Source organism: Scyliorhinus canicula, chromosome 18, assembly GCF_902713615.1.
Source record: "Scyliorhinus canicula chromosome 18, sScyCan1.1, whole genome shotgun sequence".
Taxonomy (NCBI): Eukaryota; Metazoa; Chordata; class Chondrichthyes; order Carcharhiniformes; family Scyliorhinidae; genus Scyliorhinus; species Scyliorhinus canicula.
Genome location: NC_052163.1, coordinates 14611571 through 14633181, shown reverse-complemented (window position 1 = coordinate 14633181; position 21611 = coordinate 14611571). Strand labels below are relative to the sequence as shown.

The following is a 21611-nucleotide window of genomic DNA, read 5'->3' as shown; positions in this document are numbered from 1 at the left end:
ACCTAATATCTCTTGGTGTCATACTTTGTTTTATAATGCTCACAACCCTTGGGATGTTCCGTATGTTAAAGTCACAAGATTCATACAAGTTTTTTGTAGACTTGTGAATTTGCTCACTTCCTCTTACTCTGGTTATTTCTGTAGCACTTTATTCCATCACATACTTAACGCAGGGGCTGTTTAGCACAGGGCTAAATCGCTGGATTTGAAAGCAGACCAAGGCAGGCCAGCAGCACAGTTCGATTCCCGTATCAGCCTCCCCAAACAGGCGCCGGAATGTGGCGACTAGGGGCTTTTCACAGTAACTTCATTTGAAGCCTACTTGTGACAATAAGCGATTTTCATTTCATTTTATTCACGTGGTTACAGCATAGAAGCAGACGAGTATGCCCATCAGATTTATTCTGTGTACGAGTCATGCAAGCCTTCTCCCATGCTTCTTGAGCTAACCTATTAACATGTCTTTTTTTGTTCTCTCTGATGTGTTTATCTAGTTGCCCCTTAAATGCATCTATGTTAGTTGTCTCAACTGCTTCCTGTGGTAGTAAGTTCCGTACGTGACCACAATTTAGTTAAAGAAGGTGCCCTTGAATGCACTATTGGATTTTTAGTGACTGTCTTATTTATGGCTCCTGGTTCTGGTGTTCCCTGCAGGATGGAACACCTCAATGCTGTTGTACCTGTAAAACTTCAGGTACTTTTGACCAGTTTACTTATTCAAAGATTTTACCTATGGTGTCTTTATTTACGAGGAAACAAAACCACAAAGTTCAAATTCAACAGTATTTATTTAACACAATTAACCCTTAAATTACCCACGAAATACGAAAGGTACACGAGATCCGTGTATACTACCCGTAGAGATGTCTTGGCTATGGATCTGTTCGCTGGTATTCCTCTGGCCCGTCTTCACGAAGGTGATTCTCGCTGGTGGACTCTTGCTTCCTTCTGGTCTGGCTGGTCAAGGTCTGGTCTTCACTTCTCCGATCTGGTCAAGGTCACCTCGTACACTGAGTCTTTGCTTTGAGGGGTCTGGAGTGCCAGTTTTTATCCCCTTCCACGGCTTTTTGCTATTCCTCTAGCTTTCCGCCAATGATTGCCCTCGGGAGGGGGTCTCAGCAGCCAATGGTTCAGTTGATGACTGTTTGACAGGCCACCTGAGCCCGCCCCAGGTGTCCCATCTCTCTTTATTTTTATTTATTTATTTTTAAAAATTACGTTCTAATTTAGAGTACCCAATTCATTTTTCCATTAAGGGGCAATTTAGCAGGCAATCCACCTAGAACATAGAACAGTACAGCACAGAAAGGCCCTTCGGCCCTCGATGTTGGTTGCCGAGCCATGACACCTACTCAAACCCACGTATCCACCTATACCGTAAACCCACACCAACCCCCCCTTAACCTTACTTTTTAGGACACTACGGGCAATTTAGCATGGCCAATCACCTAACCCGCACATCGTTGGACCTGTGGGAGGAAACCGAGCACCCGGTAGAAACCCACGCACACACTGGGAGACGTGCAGACTCCGCACAGACAGGACCCAGCCGGGAATCGAACCTGGGACCTGGAGCTGTGAAGCAATTTATGCTAACCACCATGCTACCGGCTGCCCCAATCCTGCTACCTCATCTGCACATCTTGGGTTGTGGGGCGAAACCCACGCAAACACTGGGAAAGGTGCAAGCTCCACACGGACAGTGACCCAGAGCCGGGATCGAACCTGGGACCTCAGCACCGTGAGAGAGTCACACTGTCAGAGAGAAAAAAATAGAGACGTGGGAAATTACTGGATAATGAATCTCCCTGTCTGAACCAGGACATAATTTCAGTATCAATATAATGGACAGTGGGTGGCAGTGTTGGGAGAGACTGGGAGCAGAGATTAAAATAGCAGAGAGGGAAGTAGAAATTGTAACTCCAGTGTTAAAGATGGGGAATGGGGGGAAAAGTGTTGAATTGCAACCCTGTCAGTTTGATAGCAGTAAAAAAAAAAGGGTCAGCACCGGTAGCATTGTGGATAGCACAATTGCTTCACAGCTCCAGGGTCCCAGGTTTCGATTCCAGCTTGGGTCACTGTCTGTGCGGAGTCTGCACATCCTCCCCGTGTGTGCGTGGGTTTCCTCCGGGTGCTCCGGTTTCCTCCCACAGTCCAAAGATGTGCAGGTTAGGTGGATTGGCCATGCTAAATTGCCCTTAGTGTCCAAAATTGCCCTTGGTGTTGGGTGGGGTTACTGGGTTATGGGGATAGGGTGGAGGTGTTGACCATTGGGTGGGCTGTCTTTCCAAAGAGCTGGTGCGGACTCGATGGGCCGAATGGCCTCCTTCTGCACTGTAAATTCTATGTCTATGTGAGGCAGCTGTGCTAACCACTGCGCCACCTTGCTGCCCAGGTGTCCCAGCTCTGGTGGTGTTGGTTACACATAACCTATTCCCATATAAGGTACCAGTAGAAACTCTGGGTGACGGAAAGTCTGGCTAGATCTGGGCTACAGACAATAAACCTGTGCATATCAATAGAGTGCAGTGATCTCCTTGATGGGTGATTGATGGGACAGGCCCATACATGTTCTGCCAGCTTGTCTGGTGGTTGTGTATTTGACTTTGGCCATGTCTGAATTCCAACAGCCTGCCTGAGGTTTGACTGCAGTATGATTTTATAATGCCCAATTCTTTAACTTAGGATATCTAATTTAATCGGCCAATATTTTAATTTAAAATACCCAATTTTAATCGGGCCTAAATTTAGGCCTTGCTAGGTTACCACAATGCTTACCTTTTTAAAATTAAAGTACCCAATTATTTTGTTTTCCAATTAAGGGGCAATTTAACGTGGCCAATTCACATACCCTGCACATCTTTTCCGGTTGCGGGAATGAGACCCACGCAGGAACAGGGAGAATGTGCAAACTCCACACAGTGACCCAGGGCCGGATTGAACCCGGGTCCTCGGCGTCGTGAGGCAGCACTGCTAACGACTTCGCCATCTTGTTGACCTCTCTACGCTTACCCTATCGAACTGTTTAAAAACCTGCATCAGAGCATCCCTCAGTCTTCTCTTTTCCAGAGAACAGAGCACCAACCTATGTAGCCTAGCCCAAGAGGTATAACATCTCAGTTATTGTATTCTAGTAAATCTTCTTTGCACCTTATCCAGCGGCTCAAAATGCTTTTAATAAAAGGACCAGAGGTGTTCACAGTATCCTAAATGTGGCATAACCAAGGTTCTGGACAGGTTTCACATAACTTGACGGGTTTTCAATTATATTCATCTGGAAATAAGTCCAGTGCTTGTTTGCCCTTTCTTTTTTTAATAAACAATTTTATTGAGGTAGTTTTTGGCTTTGTAACAGTTACAGACATCAACAGAAAGAAAGCATAAAAGGCAAAAATGTGCAAACATCCATGTACTTTCAATACTTCAATCGTAACATACTGCACAAGCCCGCTCCGCTCCCACGGTACTACCCGCCATTTTTCCCTCCTACTCTACTCTAAACCCCCCCCCCCCCCCCCCCCGACGCTCACTCTCCCGCAAAGAAGTCAATAAATGGTTGCCACCTCCGGGAGAACCCCTGTACAGATCCCCTCAAGGCGAACTTAATTTTTTCCATACCCAGGCAACTCGACATGTCTGCAAGCCACAACTCAATCTTCGGGGGCTTTGAGTCCCTCCACGCCAATAGTACCAGCCTCCCCGGACAGGCGCCGGAATGTGGCGACTAGGGGCTTTTCACAGTAACTTCATTGAAGCCTACTCGTGACAATAAGCGATTTTCATTTCAATAGTATTCGTCGCCGGGCTATCAGGGAAGCAAAGGCCAAAACATCGGCCTCTTTCTCCCCCTGGACTCTCGGGTCTTCCGAAACCCAAAAAATTGCCACCCCTGGACTCATCACCACCCTTGTTTTTAGCACCTGGGACATGATCCCCACAAATCCCTCCCAGTACCCCATCAGCTTAGGGCATGCCCAAAACATGTGAACGTGGTTCGCTGGTCCTCCGCGCACCTAGCGCATTTGTCCTCTATCCCAAAGAATTTGCTCATCCGAGCCACCGTCATATGGGCCCGGTGAACGACCTTAAATTGAATCAGCCCGAGCCTAGCACATGTCGCGGTCGAATTTACCCTACTCAGGGCCTCTGCCCACAGCCCGTCCTCCATTTCCCCGCCTAGCTCCTCCTCCCATTTAAGTTTCAGTGCCTCTGTCTGGGACCCTTCCTCCCTCATGAGCACCGTATAAATACCAGAGACTGTACCCTCCCCTTCTTCCCCCCCTAGAGACTATTCTGTCTAGGATCCCCATTGGCGGGAGGCGTGGAAAAGATGGGACCTGTCTACGAACAAAGTCCCGCAACTGTAGGTACCTAAAATCATTTCTACTTACCAGCCCAAATTTCTTTGTTTGCCTTTTCATTACCTTATTAGTGGCTGAGGACAAAACTGCATATACAGTCACAATTATATTGGATAAGGTGTGAGAAGGGATGTGGGAATGGGACGATAAACAGAATCACAGAGTTGATATGGTGCAGATGAGGTTATTTGGCCCACTGTATCTGCACTGGTTCTCTGAATGAGCAATGAGATAGTGCTGTTTCCTCGCCTTCTCCCTATAACCTGGCACAATCTTTCTTTTCAGATCTAATTCCCTTTTTTTTCAAAAAAAGAACAGCACCATAACCATACAGCTCGTAAGCATCAGTACAACGCATGTTGTGCAAATAGTTTTGTTTGATTTTAGTCGGGTTTAATTGGGTTCACGCCCTCCCTTTCTGTGTGGCAAGATTTTAAAAAAATTTTATTGAAAAATTTTGAATTTATACAGCAACGAACCATAATAAAATACTAAAAATAACAATAATATTTAGCCATCATAAACATTCGCCCCACCTCCATGAACAACACAGCATTTTAATAACAACGTAAATTAACTCAATATTAAGTTACATAATAGAAACTCCAATAAGGAACCCCCCCCCCCCCCCCCCCCCCCCCCCCCCCAAAGCCATGTCACTGATCCAGGTCTCCACACTTGGGGGCCTCTCATCCTTCCACTGCAGCAAGATCCTTCGTCGGGCTACTAGGGACGCAAAGGCCAGGACATTGCCTCCTGCACTCCCGGCTCTACCGCAACTCCAAAAATCGCGAGTCCCCACCCTGGTTTGACCCTGGATCCAACCACCCTTGACACCGTCCCCGCCACCCCCTTCCAGAATTCTTCCAGTGCTGGGCATGCCCAGAACATATGGGCGTGGTTCGCTGGACTCCCCGAACATCTGGTGCACCTGTCCTCACCCCCAAAGAACCTACTCATCCTAGTCCCGGACATGTGGCCCGGTGCAGCACCTTAAATTGGATGAGACTAAGCCTCGCACATTAGGAGGAAGAGTTGACACTCTCCAAGGCATCCGCCCAAGTTCCGTCCTCTATCTGCTCCCCGAGTTGTTTCTCCCATTTATTGTGTGGCAAGATTTAACTCCAACTCAATCTATAAGTTGGCGGATGATACGACTGTGGTGGGCCGTATATCGAACAACGACGAATCAGACTACAGGAGGGAGATCAATCCCTTGGTTGCATGTGTACCGAAAAGAACCTCTCTCTAAATGTCGGAAAGTCCAAGGAACTGATCATCAACTTCAGGAGGTGTAGCACAACACACTCTCGTCTGCATCAATTACTCTGAAGTGAGGATGGTCGATAGCTTTAAGTTCCTGGGGGGGGGTCACCATCACCAACAGTCTGTCCTGGCGCTGAGGACCCAGGTTCGAATCCTGGCCCTGGGCCACTGTCCATGCGGAGTTTGCACATTCTCCCCATGTCTGCGTGGGTTTCACCCCCACAACCAAAAGATGTGCAGGGTAGGTGGATTGATCATGCTAAATTGCCCCTTAATTGGAAAAAAAAATAATTGGGTACTCTAAATTTAAAAAACCCAGTCTTTCCTGGTCCCCTCGCGTTGATGCAAGAGTGAAGAAAGCCTAACACCGTCGCTACTTCCTACGGAAGCTAAAGAAATTTGGCATGTCTGCATCGACTCTCGCAAACGTCTACAGATTTCTGTGCGATAGCATCCTATCCGGCTGCATCACAGCCTGTTATGTGCTCGGTCCAAGATTGCAAGAAACTACAGAGTGTGGTGAACTCAGCCCAACGTATCACACAAGCTTGCCACCCCCACATTGATTCTGTATACACCTCCCGCTGCCTCAGGAAGGCAGACAGCATTATCAGAAATCCCTCCCTCCCAGGCATTGCCTTCTTCCATACCCTTCCATCAGGCAGAAGGTACAGAAGTCTGAAGACCCACACATCCAGACATAGGAACAGCTTCTTCCCCACAGCTACAAGACTCCTCAATGACATCCCCTCGGACTGATCTGTTCCCTGTAAGAACACTATTCACGATGCCCTATGCTCTTCTTGATCATGTATTTGCTTTGTTTGGCCTCTTGTTCCGTGCTGTAACGAATCTCTGTTTATTGGTGTACCATTTGACAATGTGTTTGTCTACTATGTACAGACTGTGTACGTTCCCTCGGGTGCAGAAAAATACTTATCACTGTACTTCGGTACATGTGACAATAAATCAAATCAATCAAAGCTGCTGGTCACAAACAGATCCTTAAAGATGGCGGTGAACAGCCTCCACCTGGAATCCTCCTTTGACTACCTGATGGCAAATTAAATTCTTTCCCCGCTTCAGGAATTCTGCCACGTCTGCCAGCCAATCCGAGGCCCTAGATGGCGTTGCTAATCTGCCCAAGTAGGAGTTGTCGCTGGGTTATCAGGGAAGTGAAGGTCAGGACGTCGGCTCCCTTCCCCTCGAAGAGATACAATTATTTTTTACAATTAAGGGGCAATTTAGTGTGGTCAATCCACCTACTCTGCACATTTTTGGGTTGTGGGGGCGAAACCAACGCAGACACGGGGAGAATGTGCAAACTCCAAACGGACAGTGAGCCAGGATCGAACCTGGGACCTCACGCCACAAGGCAGCTGTGCTAACCACTAGGCCACCGTGCTGCACTTGGTGGGCCTTAATTTAAGGAGGCAGCGCAGATCTGAAACTTGCATTTGGGGATAAGTTTTAAAAGTGATATGTAGCTGGTGCATTTCAAAGGAGTTTCAAAGGTTACGAAGGAGATTCGTTATCAAACAGGGGCAGGTGTTTTAAATTTTATTGAATCAAATTGTGGTAAAAGAGGAAGGTGAAAGGTTTTGATGTAATGGGAACCTGAGTTTTCAAAGGGATATTTTCAGACAAAAATGAAAGAGGTGAAAAGACATTCATGAAAGCGGGCTTTCAGCTGTAGTTAGTTGATATGGGGTAGGGGAAGGTACCGTTGGAAGTGTTTTAAAGTGTGCCAAAAAGCTATGAAAGTTTTAAAAAAAATTTAGATTACCCAATTATTTTTTCCAATTAAGGGGCAATTTAGCGTGGCCAATCCACCTACCCTGCACATTTTTGGGTTGTAGGGGCGAAACGCACGCAGACACGGGGAGAATGTGCAAACTCCACACGGACAGTGACCCAGAGCCGTGATCGAACCTGGGACCTCAGTGCCGTGAAGCAGCTGCGCTAACCACTAGGCCACCGTGCTGCCCATGAAAGTCTTTTAAGTGAAAAAAGCAACTCTTGTTTTGGGCCAGGAGAATATGTGTTCTGAGAAACAGTTTGTTTTGAATCTTCCTTTGGAAAACCACATCAACGTGGATTTGTTCTGGGAAGTCGTGGATTGTACAGCTGTTTAATGTGAACTTTTTCACCCAGAGGGTGGTGGGAGTCTGGAACTCACTGCCTGAAAGGGTGGTTGAGGCAGAAAATCTTGTAACGTTTAAGAAATATTTAGATATTCACTTGCATTGCCATAACCTCTAGGGCCAAGCGTTGGAAAATGGGATTAGTGTAGCCAGACCTTTGCTTGGCATGGACATGATGGGCCAAATGGTCTCCATTTGTGCAGTAAACATCTGAATCTAAACGATAAGGCTCTAAATAAATGCTAGTCCTTCATTCTTCCCAGCCACTTGTAAAACCTTTGTGCCAGTTAGTGACATTGGGAGAAATGCTGGTGAGGGAAATTGGAGATTATTGTTGGGATTTTCATTTTTATGTGCTGTAAACATCTTTTAGCTCAACTGGTCCAAGCTAGTGTTAATCCTTTCATCAAGCCTCCTCCCAGCTTTTCATCTCACTGAACAGCACAACCTTGTATTATTTTCTCCCACATATATTTATCCAGCTTTCCCTTTAAATGCATCCACACTATTTGCCTCAATTGGTCCACATCGTAGCACATTCCACATGTTCACCTCTCTGAGTAAAGGAGTTTTTCTGGATTTATTAGTAACTGTTTTATATTTCTAGTTCGTACTTTTGGTTTTCCCTAAAGAGTAACATTTCTACTCTACTTATACCCTAGCAACCCCATATTTAATATTTAAAATTGTTGTCAAGTCACTGCCTAGTTTTGTTTTGGAGACTACCTTCAGAGAAAGGGGAAGGAACAGGCTATGGCATCTGCATGAGGAACAATTTATGGAGGGCAGAGACTTCAATTTAACTGGTTTTACAAGATTTCTTTTTTTTTTAAATTTAGAGTACCCAATTTTTTCCAATTAAGGGCCAATTTAGCGTGTTCAATCCACCTACCGTTGCACATCTTTTGGGTTGTGGGGGCGAAACCCACGCAAACACGGGGAGAATGTGCAAACTCCACATGGACAGTGACCCAGAGCCGGGATCGAACCTGGGACCTCAGCGCCGTGAGACTGCAATGCTACCACTGCGCCACCGTGCTGCCCTGTTTTACAAGATTTCTATCCCCTAATATGAATAATGCAAATTGTTTGGAAATCTAAAAGTAGTTTAAATTAGGCACAAACAAATAACAGGCATTGTCTGCATTATTACATCAGCAAGGTGTGTTAGAAATTGAAATTATCCTGCTGTAGTCGTAGGTTTTGGTCGTGAATATTATTTTCAAGCCGTATGTAATCAAAATTAGTCTGATTTTCTTTATTGGGTCTGTAAAGCACCATATTCGCAAGTTCACTTACTGTCTGGAATGCGGACTTTAATTGTTCTGTCTGGTTTGACGCGGTTATTGATGAATTTAGGGGTCTTGGGAATATCTTGTTGGACAGTCATTTGTGATTTGAGGCCCGCAGACTTCCGAGGTAGCTAAGATCCTGGCTTGTTTAAATGTTTTGTGCCAATGGGAGGAAATCTAGGAACATTTGGAATAATATTTCTTATTAGGAAAATTTCTTGAAATATTTATCAAATTGTTAATAATGTGTGTAAATTCTAGGTTTATTTGTCCTGGTTCACTTTTTGGTAATTGTTTTTTGTTCACTTAAAGCAACGCCTTTGATCAGTGCGAAGATTGAAGCAGAAGCTCCAAATTTATTGAAGCCCTTGGATGTGGGCCTGGAAGTGTCTTCTACCACCCAGACAACAACTGAGAGTGACCTGTCCTCCCTGGAACCAGAAGCACCTCGTCAGGTGCAGTGTGGTCAAAACTCAGCCATTTTAGAAAAGGAAAACAAAACATCCGAGCATCCACGAAAGGAGAACTCAAATAAAAAGGTAAGTTAGTTAAGCACGCAACTGTATTCACAATTTATGGATTATTTTTCTATGATGGTGTACTATAAATTCTAACTCGCCTCCTACTCTGAACGATCTTTATGAAAACGGGAAATCCAGCCTTACCCATTTAAGTTATTGTGAAGGACAATAGCAACAAAATGCTTGTTTTACAGAGCACTGGATACTCCTGGGGGATGCTACTCCAGAATGCTGACTGCCTCATGGGCTTTTGGCGTGTTTTTAAAACAAATATTTTTATTCTCCTCCTTTTTCACAATTTTTCTCCCGAATTTACACCCAACAACAATGAATAACCAACAACCAATATCTCAAACCCCATAACAGTAACAACAATCCCATCCTCCCACCATGCCCAGACATCAGCCCGCATGTTAACATAAACAAATGACAAAGAAAAAAAAAAGGAATCGGGGATTACTCATAACCATCTTCAACATACACCGCACCCCCCCCCCCCCCCCCCCCCCCCCACCCCCCCAAACTAATGTTCGATGTTATCCGTTCTTGAAAGTGCATAATAAATAGTGCCCATGACTTATAGAGCCCCTCCGAGCTTCCCCTCAGTTCGAACTTAACCTTCTCAAGGGTCAAGTATTCCAACAGGTCCCCTCGCCACGCCAGGGCACAGGGTGGAGAGGCCGCTCTCCATCCCAGCAGGATCCGCCTTTGGCCGATCAACAAGGCGAAGGCTATGATATCTGCCTCCGCACCCGTTTCCAACCCTGGCTGACCCGACACCCCGAATATGGCCTCCCGGGAACCCGGGTCCAGCTTCACATGCACCACCTTGGAAATTACCCTAAACATCTCCTTCCAGTACTCCCCTAGCTTTGGACAGGACCAAAACATATGAACGTGATTAGCGCCCGCCCCCCCGGCAACGTTCACACACATCTTCTACCCCTTCAAAGAATCGGCTTATGCTTGCCCTCATGAGGTGTGCCCTGTACACCACCTTCAGCTGTATCAGCCCCAACCTCGCACACGAGGTGGAGGCATTCACTCTCCGGAGCACCTCACACCAGACCCCCTCCTCTATAATCTCTCCCAATTCTTCCTCCCACTTCACTTTGATCCCCTCCAGTGGTGCCTTATCCTTTTCCAACATAGCTTCGTATACCGCTGACACTGTCCCCTTCTCCAGTCCCCTTGCCGCCAGCACCTCCTCCAACAACGTGGAAGCCAGTTCCTCCGGGAAGCTCTGTATCTCCTTCCTGGCAAAGTCCCGAACCTGCATATATCTAAACACTTCTCCCTGCTCCAGCCCATACTTCGCTTCCAGCTCCCTCAATCCTGCAAATCAACCCCGAGGAAACAAATCTTTGAGTCTTAATCCCCTTCTCTTCCCATTTCCGAAAGCTTCCGTCCCACCTCCCTGGCTCAAATCTGTGGTTCTCCCGGATCGGCATTTCCCTCGACCCTGCCCCCAACCTGAAGTGTTGGCGAAACTGCCTCCAGATTTTCAATGAATCTATTACTACCGGACTCCCTGAGTATTTCCCCGGAGCTATCGGGAGCAGGGCCGTTGCTAGTGCCTTCAGCCCCGACCCCCTGCACAAACTCTCCTCCATTCTGACCCACTGGGAATCGACCCCTCTGACCCAGCTCCGCACCTTCTCCACATTCGCCAATAGTAGTACATCAGGTTCGGGAGACCCAAACCCCCTGCCTGCCTTCCCCTCTGTAGTAGCACCTTCCTCACTCTGGCCACCTTCCCTCCCCATATAAACGAGGTAATCCTCCCCTCAATCTCCCTGAAAAAAGACTTTGGCAGGAAAATCGGTAGGCATTGAAAAATAAACAGAAATCGCGGCAACACATTCATTTTAACCACCTGTACCCGACCTGCCAGTGACAGAGGGAGACCATCCCGCCTTGCCAGATCGGCTTTCACTCGCCCCACCAAACTAGTGATGTTGTATCTGCGAAGCCTTCCCTACTCCCGGGCAACCTGCACCCCCAAATACCTAAAGTGAGTCCCTGCCCTACGGAATGGCAGCCCCACCACCCCTGCCCCCACCCCCGGTTGAGACACCACGAAATACTCACTCTTGTCCAAGTTCAGCTTATACCCAGAGAAAGACCCAAATACCTGCAGCAACTCCAATATTCATCCTATCGACGCACTCGGCTCCGACACATACAGCAGCAAGTCGTCGGCATACAAGGACACCCTATGCTCTATCTCCACACCCCTCACTATTCCTTTCCATGCTCCCGAACTTCTTAATGTGATGGCCAACGGCTCAATCGCAAGCGCAAACAGCAGGGGGGGGGACATAGGACATCCCTGCCTCATCCCACGGTGGAGAGAGAAGTATCTCAAACTGATATTGTTCGTGCGGACACTCTCCTTCGGCTCCTTATATAATAACTTTGCCCACTTCACAAATCCTGCTCCAATCCCAAACCGTTCCAGCACTGCCATCAGGTACCCCCATTCCACCCGATCAAACGCCTTCTCGGCGTCCAGTGCCACCACCACCTCTGTTTCCTTCCCTTCCGCCGGTGCCATAACGATGTCCAAGACCCTCCTAATATTCAAAAACAGCTGCCTCCCTTTCACGAACCCTGTCTGATCCTCACCTATCATCTTTGGGAGGCACCCCTCCAGCCTACCCGCCAGTACCTTTGCCAATACCTTTGCGTCCACATTAAGAAGTGATATGGGCCTATACGACCCACACTCCGTCGGATCCTTATCCTTTTTAAGCAACAGTGAAATCAATGCCTGCCCCAAGGTTTGCGGCAGCACTCCCTTCCCTATCGCCTCTTCAAACATCCCTACCATCAGGGGTGCCAACTTATCCTTAAATGTTTTATAATATGCCACCGGAAATCCACCCGGCCCTGCCGCCTTCCCCGACTACATCCTCCCAATCGCGTCTTTTATCTCCTGCTCCAGTATTGCTCCTTCTAATGTAGCCTTGTCTCCCTCCCCTAGCCTCGGGTACTCCAACCCATCCAGAAATTCCAGCATCTCCCGGTCTCTGGGGGCAGCACAGTAGCATGGCGCTTGGCATAAATGGGTCACTGTGCGGAGTCTGCACGTCCTCCCCGTGTGTGCGTGGGTTTCCTCCGGGTGCTCCGGTTTCCTCCCACAGTCCAAAGATGTGCGGGTTAGGTGGATTGGCCATGCTAAATTGCCCTAGTGTCCTAAAAAGTAAGGTTGGGGGGTGGGGTGGGGGTTGTTGGGTTACGGGTATAGGGTGGATACGTGGGTTTGAGTAGGGTGATCATTGCTCGGCACAACATCGAGGGCCGAAGGGCCTGTTCTGTGCTGTACTGTTCTATGTTTCACTGGGTGGTTCTGACCTTTACAACCTCTCGTAGAATTCCTCAAAAACCTTGTTAATCAGCTCCGGAGCCACCACCAACTCCCCGGCCCTATTCCTGACCTGAAGAATTTCCCTTGCTGCTGCCTCCCTCCGGAGCTGACCTGCTAACATTGCCTTGTCTCCATGTTCATAAATTGCACCCCTCGCTCGCCTCAGTTGGCGCACTGCCTTCCTGGTGGATAGTCGGTCGAAGCTCGCCTGTAGTTCCTTCCACTTTCCCAGCACCGCTGGGTCCCCATCCTCCGCATAACTCCTATCTGCCTCCAACATCTCATCTATTAGCCTCTGCAGCTCTAACCTCTCCTCTTTGTCCACCCTGGCCGTAAACAAAATTACCTCACCCCTCGCTACCGCCTTTAGAGCCTCCCAGACGACTGCCATTGACACCTCACCCGTACAGTAGAATCTTACATATTCCTTTTCAATTTTTTCACAGAATACTTGGTTCCCCAAAAGCCCCACATCCAGTTTCCATCCCGGCCTCTGCACTACCCCCTTCTCCAGCACCATATCCACCCAATGTGGCGTGTGATCTGTCACAGCAATTGCAGAGTATGCCGACCCCTTGACTCCAGCCAGCAAAACCGTTAGCCCAGCTAGCGCCTTTGCCCCCCCTGATGGGATCAGCGAGCGTGGCACAATCACATATCTACCCCCCTGATTGCCACTACCTTCTCCATCTGGAAGCGTACCCTTTTGCTGACCAACACTGCTACCCCTCGAGCCCTTCCATCAAATCCAGAGTGAAACACTTGGCTAACCCAACCCTTTTTAAGTCTCACCTGGTCCTTCACCCTCAAGTGAGTCTCCTGCAGCATTGCCACATCGGTTTTCAGTCTTTTAAGATGCGCAAGCACCCTTGACCTCTTGACTGGACCTCCTAGCCCTCTCAAGTTCCACGTAACTATCCTTACTGGGGGCCTCCCCACACCCCCCCACCTTATCCACCATCAACACACTGCCGGGCCCTGCCCCAATAAGCCTGACCCGCCCCTGTCCATTGTTAACATCGAACCCCCCTCCTGAAACCCCCCCATATCTTTCCCCCTAGAAACAACATCCCCAGCATCCAACCCCCCCCCCCCCCCCCCCCCCCCCCCTCTTGCTCGCCTCGTAGGCACATTGACGGCTGCTATCCAGACTCCAATGTCCACAGCCCTCCTCTCCTCTCACCTCCGTTCACTAGCTGACTGACTTTAGCTACCTAGTGCGGGTGGCTCCCCCCCGCCAAGACATATCATCCCCTTCCACCCAGTCCCAGAGAAAAAAAAACCCAAACCCAACAATCCAACCCATACAATTCACTAACATAACATTTAACCGTCGCAACACAGAGCGCCCATCAACCCACCATTAACTTAAACTCTACAACAATACAAAGAGAAGTAGATTACAATACAAATCCATAAAAAGAAAGTTATAACATTTATACATTTTCTGGCTGTTCAGACACAGTCCACAGTCTCTCTTCCAGCTCCGCTCTTCATGTCTATCCAAGCCTTCTGCCTTCACGAGCGCCTCAGCCGCATCCGCTGTCTCAAAATAAAAGTCTTTGCCGTTATACGTTACCCTCAACCTTGCTGCGTACACCATACCAAACCGTACCCCCTTGTACAACGTCGCCTTCACTCGCCGCTCGTCTTTTTGCCAACTCCACCGTCAAGTCCTGGTAGATCCGGACCGTAGTACCATCCCATAGTATCTCCCGCTTCTGCTTCGCCCAGTTCAACACCTCCTCCTTCATACAAAACTTATGGAAGGAGATAATTACTGCCCTTGGCGGCTCGTTCACTTTGGGCTTCGGCCTTAATGACCGATGGGCTCGGTCTAGCTCGTACTGGGAGGGGCTCTCACCCTCCCCCATTAGCTCCGCCAACTTCTTAGCGAAGTATTGTGTTGGCCTTGGGCCCTCTGTCCCTTCGGGCAAGCCCACAATTCTCAAATTATGCTGCCTTGAGTGGTTTTCCAAGTCTTCCAGCTTTGCTATTCCAGCCCTCCACAACTCATCTCCCATCGAGGTGACCTGGTCGCTGTGTCGTGACATGGCTTCCTCCACTTCTTTCATCTTCTCGCCCTGCTCTCTCACCTCGGCCAATGCGTTTGCCATCGCCACCTTCAACGGGGCAATTATTGGGGCGATTGCCTCCTCCACCAGTAACTTCAATGCGGCCGCTGTCTCCTTTTCCCAGGCCTCCATGTGCCTTCCAAACTGTTTTTCCAGCTCCCCCGCCATCACCTCTGTCATCTTCTCCACCGTAAATAGTGTGGCCCCGATTTGCAGTTCGGCTTCCGCCATCCTATCACCACTTTTATTTGTCTTCTCCATCAGCGGCGACCCCGCGTTTCCTCCTTTCTTCGACGCTGCTTTTCACATCCTTTAGCAGCTTATTGTTTTTCACTTTCTTTCTCTTCTTCCCTCTCTCCCTCCACCCTTCTGCCCTTCATCAATCTGAATTATTCTTTTTTTAAAGACAAAGGGGAGGGAAAAAAAACTTCACCAAACTTCTTTAAATTTCTTTAAATCTTCCAGCTCTCTTCCTTTCCCCTCTGTACTCATCCAGAACTCCCCTGGGACCAGGTTCCAGCGTTCTTTTTTCCTCCTAGGTGGGAGCCATCCGTTGTGGGACACCGCACTTACATGGTGTCCTCGACTCGGGCTTGCCTCCTCGGCCTCCTCGTAGCTCCCCCCCGCTGCTCTGGCCCCGATGCCACGCTGGGCCAAGGACCTCAGCCCCTGCCGCCCCGACACCCGCGCGGGGTTCTTCACTGACCGCGCTGGCTGCTCGCAAAGGCCCAAAGGCCGACGGTAGTCGGGGGGTGTGTTGAAACTCAGGGATTTCCCCAAAATCGCCGCGACTCGCGGCCACCGGCGGGAGCTCTTTGCGCTGCGGCCGCCCTGCGCGCCCACGCCACCGGAAGTCCTTTGGCGTGTTTTTAATGTGCCATCACAGATCAGGTACAGCAGCTTAGTCTTTTCATTTTAGTCAGCTGTAAGTTAATAATTGACTCATTCTCAAAAGGAATTTCTTACCCACCACTTCTCTTTCAAAATCTAAAACTTTTTCTCTCATTTGCCAGTACTTCCTGCATATAGCACACATGGGCTCTGCATCCTTACTTGCATTGTTACAATTGACAAAACCATACATCAATAAATCATCTTTATACTGCTTTGTTCCCAAGTTAAGTTTCTTCTTTTATAGGCTGCTAACCAGAGGCACTGGAGCTCTGTACAGAGCTAACACTAGCACGGTACAGCCGACAAAACCAAGAAATAAATTTGTGGCCAAATCCAAACCTCCCAAGAATCTCAAATAAATACTCCCTTTCCACTCTATCGAATGCATTTTCGGTATCAAGAGATACTAACACCTCCGGTTTGGACACTGAGGAGGGGAAAAGGCCAACGGGACATATATTGGCCGACAGTTGTCAACCCTTCACGAAGCCCATTTGATCCTCCGAGATTATATTTGCGAGGCAAGGCTCCAACCGAAGTGCCAGCACCTTAGTGAGTAGCTTTACGACTGCATTCAGAAGCGAAGTAGGATTGTATGGACCACACTGCATTTGGTCTTTGTCCTTCTTAAGAAGCAGGGAAATAGAGGCTTGAGTGAGGGTTAGGGGCAATGACCACTGGATGGGGAGTCATTGAACATGTCTAAAATTAAAGGCACAAGCTGCTCTGAGAACTTCTTCTAGAATTCAATCGGAATGCCATCCAGACCAGCGGTGTTGCCAGATTGCATCAACACCATATATTAAAAAATTTCATCAGGGTGTTACCGGGATTCCAACTCGCTGCCTCGTATCCAGCTCAACTCTTGGGATGGGTAGGCCGTCAGAAAGTCAGACATGACCGACCCATCCGCAGGAGGCTCCGATCTATAAAGATCGCGGTACAAAGATTCAATGGTCTCATTAACCTGAGGAGGGGTGGAAACAAGTTTGCTGCTCAAATGGAATATTTGGCAATAGAGCAACTCGCAGCGCTGAGGTCCTCTAGTAAGTGGCGGGGTGGGGTAGGGCGGGTGGGGTGAGGGGGGGGGGATTAGTCAGGGAGTGGTGGGGCATCCTGTGTCCCTTTACTCAAACAACCTACTTGTTTACATTATGGATCCAGCCCCCTCCCGGGGGCACCTGCCTGCCAACAGGCAACTGGCCTTCTCCCTTGAGTGACGCAACAAGACTGGACCTATTCTCACTGATTTTTCTCACCGTATACCAAATTGCAAATGAACATTGACTAACTGGCGTTCTAAATAGAAAGTTTCCGTTCCGGGATTTGGGATAAATTAGCATTTGAAATCATTGGGGTTCTTAGCACAAATTTTAAATGTCCCTTTTTATGTTGGTAATGTTGCTGCACTGAAAAGGAGTTACTCCCTTTTTAAAAGTGAATAAGTTTCGAAATATTTTACTTCCATGAAATATTCTCATTGACATTACAGTTAACTCTCATTGTTTGCGACTTCCTCTCATCACAAATTTGTTTGCCCACACGAATGTAATTGTAGATATAATCTCGATTCGTGGCCTCGCTCATCCCCGATTTCGAATGTTAAACTCTCGCTGACTCTGCACATGTGCAAGCACGCTATTCATGATTTTGTAGCTCGCTCGTGAGAATTCCCGTGAGCGGCGGAGTTAACTATATAAAAGCAAATTGCTGCGGATGCTGTAATCTGAAACGAAAAGGAAAATGCTGGCAAATCTCAGCAAGTCTGGCAGCATCTGTAGGGAGAGAAACGAGCTAATGTTTCGAGTCCGATGACTCTTTGTCAAAGCTTTTTGTCAAAGGAGTTAACTATATTTTGTTCGGGGAAATTTAAAGTTTTGTAGCTATGTGATAGAAGAGGGATGGAGTTTTAAAATGAGTAAAGGACCTGTAATTGAGTAGATTGATATTGGTGTTCATTGTTAGCCTTTACATGGCCTGATTCTGATATCTTTTATACAGAAAAAAAGAAGAAGGAGATTGAAGAAATTGAATGCAGCTGAAAAAGAGATTGACTCTGCTCTTCAACCTGATCACTTGAGTGAAAGTGAACACAAGGACATTAAAGCTGAACAGCATATTAAAATTGACAATGTAACAATGCAACTCAATAAAGTTGGCCATGAAACTAGTGGTTACTCTGCCAGCAATGATTTGACCAATGACCAAAACTCTGCGAGTGATATTGATGATGGACATCCTCTCAACTCGACAAGTATGGAGGAAACTTCAGATAATTATAATCGAGTGAAAGATGCGGTACATCCAGGCTTTGCAGCATCCGAATGTGGCATTGTAACTACTGAGAACAAGGATAGTGCAGTCCAGACTGCTACTGGAACTGGCCTACCTCACCCAAACAGGGACAACAAATCATCCTACGTAATGGGTGATGGGATTTTAACCACTGAGAAACTGAGCACTGGGACAGAGGACATTGAGACTGGGAGAGAAGATCATTCTGGAGTAGCAGCTGTTAATGCTGATAGTGAGCAGCTCTATACGGCCGACAATGAGCAGCTCTGTACAGCCGACAGTGAGGAGCTCTATACGGCCGACACTGAGCAACTCTATACTACCGACACTGAGCAACTCTATACAGCCGACAGTGAGGAGCTCCATACGGCCGACAGTGAGCAACTCTATACTGCCGACACTGAACAGCTCTATACTGCCGACACTGAGCAACTCTATACTGCCGACACTGAACAGCTCTATACTGCCGACACTGAGCAACTCTATACTGCCGACACTGAACAGCTCTATACGGCCGACACTGAGCAACTCTATACTGCCGACACTGAGCAACTCTATACTGCCGACACTGAACGGCTCTATACGGCCGACAGCGAGCAACTCTATGCGGCCGTCAGCGACTTGAATAGTTCTAGTGAAGAAAAAACTGATGAGCAATGTGAGATGAAACAAAAGGACATTCCACTCATTAAGGTTACAATTTTTATTTATGAAACAAACTGCCTTTAAAGAAAAATGCTGTTTCAGACAAATAGGAATAACCTGAAAGTGTCAAATTGAACTTTCATACCAGAACAAATGTTGAAATTCTGTTTGATGTGTTCTTTTCTGTTGGTGAGATAGTTAGTGGAGCAGGGCAATTCTAAGAATGCTTTTTCAAACTTTTAAAATCCTCTCCCCTCGAATTTCCAAGAGCACAATCCGCAGATTCTGGCTCTGACATCTCCCCTAATCTCATTCACGTGAGGGCCTAGAAGAGCCTTTTTTTCTTTTATTAATTTAAAACTAATCTGTCGAACCATTAAAGACAGAAGAGTAGATTGAGTAGTGACTATTGGCAGCATATTTAATCGATGATGCATCACTGACAAATGCTGCCCTTTCATTACCTGAATACTATAGGCTTTGCTATATGGAATAACACACAGTTTTTACTACTTGAGCCTGTTTGAGTTAGGGGTCCCTTAAATCACTGGAATTAGCTGCAACATAATGCTGGAAGTAATCAGCAGCTCTGTGAAGGTTAATGTTTCAGGTCAGTGACAATTCTCCAGAGAGCTGGAATGAACTCTGGGCTGAATGGTCTGTTGTACATGATCCATGATGCTGTCACCTGAAATATTCTAAATGCTTTCATTTAACTCACAGACCATGCAGTTGCTTATTTATGTTGACTGGAATGCATTGCTTCTCATCCTTACGATCAAGCATCAGATTGAGCCCAAGATGAGGTGCGATGCCATTGCTTGTCAGCTTGGATCTTGTATGTCTCTCTTGTGAAGACCAATTGAAGTTGAATTGGTTTTAGGAGCTAGCAATGAGATGGATTAAGGGATTGTCCTGTCCACTCTGCAGATTGTGTAACTTTAAGGATGGGATAAAAATTCTAAAAACTATATTGACTGGAATGCTTTCTGCATCCTATGGTATTTTGAGGTATTTACTGAACGCAAAGCCAATTGGATATAAGGCTGATGATTCCGCACATGTTTTGTTACTGGTAAATAGTTGGCTAGTGGGTCTACCTATCTATTTGGTGTGGCTGAAAAACTTGACTATCCAGATAGCAATACTGGAGCTAACTGGGTCACTTGACCTGCTTATTTTTCAACCATGGCAAAAATAGAGCACCTTTGTCTATGATGAATTATTTATTGACATCTTGTTTTTCTGTAACCGTACAATCTATAACTTAGTTTATCTCAAAACATTCAAAAATAACCAAGAAACAAATGCTAGAAATCTGAAAGGTAAATAGAAAATGCTTGAAATACACAGCCGATCATTCATCTGTGGAAAATACAGAATAAGTTCCAATTTCAGGTGTAACTTTTTAGCAGAACTAAAGAATGAAAAAACCATTTAAGAACTTAAGAATTAGAAGCAGGATTAGGCAATTCAGCCCCACAATCCCGTTCTGCTGCTCTATATGATCATGGCTGATCTCCTCTTGGCCTCAACTCCACTTTCCTGCTCATTTCCCCTTCAACCCATTATTTTTTGAAAATCTGTCAATCTTCTCCAATTTACTGAATGTCCCGGCATCCACTACATTCTGAGGTAGCAAATTCCCCAGATTCATGACCTTGTGAGAGAAAAAATTGGGGCCTCACGGTAGCATGGTGGTTAGCATCAATGCTTCACAGCTCCAGGGTCCCAGGTTCGATTCCCGGCTGGGTCACTGTCTGTGTGGAGTCTGCACGTCCTCCCCGTGTGTGCGTGGGTTTCCTCCGGGTGCTCCGGTTTCCTCCCACAGTCCAAAGATGTGCGGGTTAGGTGGATTGGCCATGCTAAATTGCCCGTAGTGCAAGGTTAATGGGGGGATTGTTGGGTTACGGGTATACGGGTTACGTGGGTTTAAGTAGGGTGATCATTGTTCGGCACAACATCGAGGGCCGAAGGGCCTGTTCTGTGCTGTACTGTTCTATGTTCTAGAAGTAATTTCTTCTCATCTGTTTTAAATATGCTACCCTTTATCCTAAAACTAGAATCTCTTGTTCTAGATTGCCCCACTGGAGGAAGCATCGTTCTACCTCTACTTTGTCAATACCATTTATCATCTTGTATAGCTCAAATAGATGTCCATTCATTCTTCTAAACTGGGGAAAGTATCGACCTAAACTGCTCAATCTCTCTTCATAAGACAAACCCCTCATCTCTGGAATCAATCTAGTGAACCTCCTCTGAACTGCCTCTAATGCAACTATATCCCTACTCAATTAAGAGGGTCAAAACTGTAGAGTGCTCCAGGTGCGGTCTCACCAATGCTTTGTACAGTTTCAGCAATACTTTTAAACAGCTATAAATGCTAAAATTTAATTAGCCTTCCTTTATTACCTGCTGTACCTACATACTAGTTTTATGCGATTCATGCACAAGGACACCCAGGTCCCTCTGCACTGAAGCACTCTGATGTTTCTCTCCATTTAGATAAGTTGACATCCATTTTTCCGACAATTGAGAGAGAAAAATTCATGCAGTATCTCCAGAAAAAGAATTTCACCCAATTAGTGACAAACCCAACCAGAGGAAATGCAATTCCAGACCTAGTCTTGGGGAACGAAGAATGGCAAGTGGGTGAAGTGGCCATTTCGGGGATAATGAGCACAATTCAGTTAGATTCAGTATTACCGGGCGGCACGGTGCTGCAGTGGTTAGCATTGCTCCCTCACG

General features: G+C 47.0%; 1 protein-coding gene across 4 annotated transcripts in view; it reads left to right on the top strand.

Annotated features, from left to right (window-relative positions):
• LOC119953583 (E3 ubiquitin-protein ligase rnf213-alpha-like) overlaps positions 1-21611 on the top strand; it is a 198139-nt gene that overhangs the window by 7603 nt on the left and 168925 nt on the right. The window contains exons 3-4 of one of the 4 annotated variants that reach the window (XM_038777977.1): positions 9376-9602; positions 17925-18911. In XM_038777977.1, the coding sequence (XP_038633905.1) occupies positions 9376-9602; positions 17925-18911 (1214 nt within the window). Of the gene's footprint in view, positions 1-9375; positions 9607-17922; positions 18912-21611 lie in introns of those variants that run through there. The other 3 variants (XM_038777979.1, XM_038777980.1, XM_038777978.1) reach the window with 3 other exon arrangements.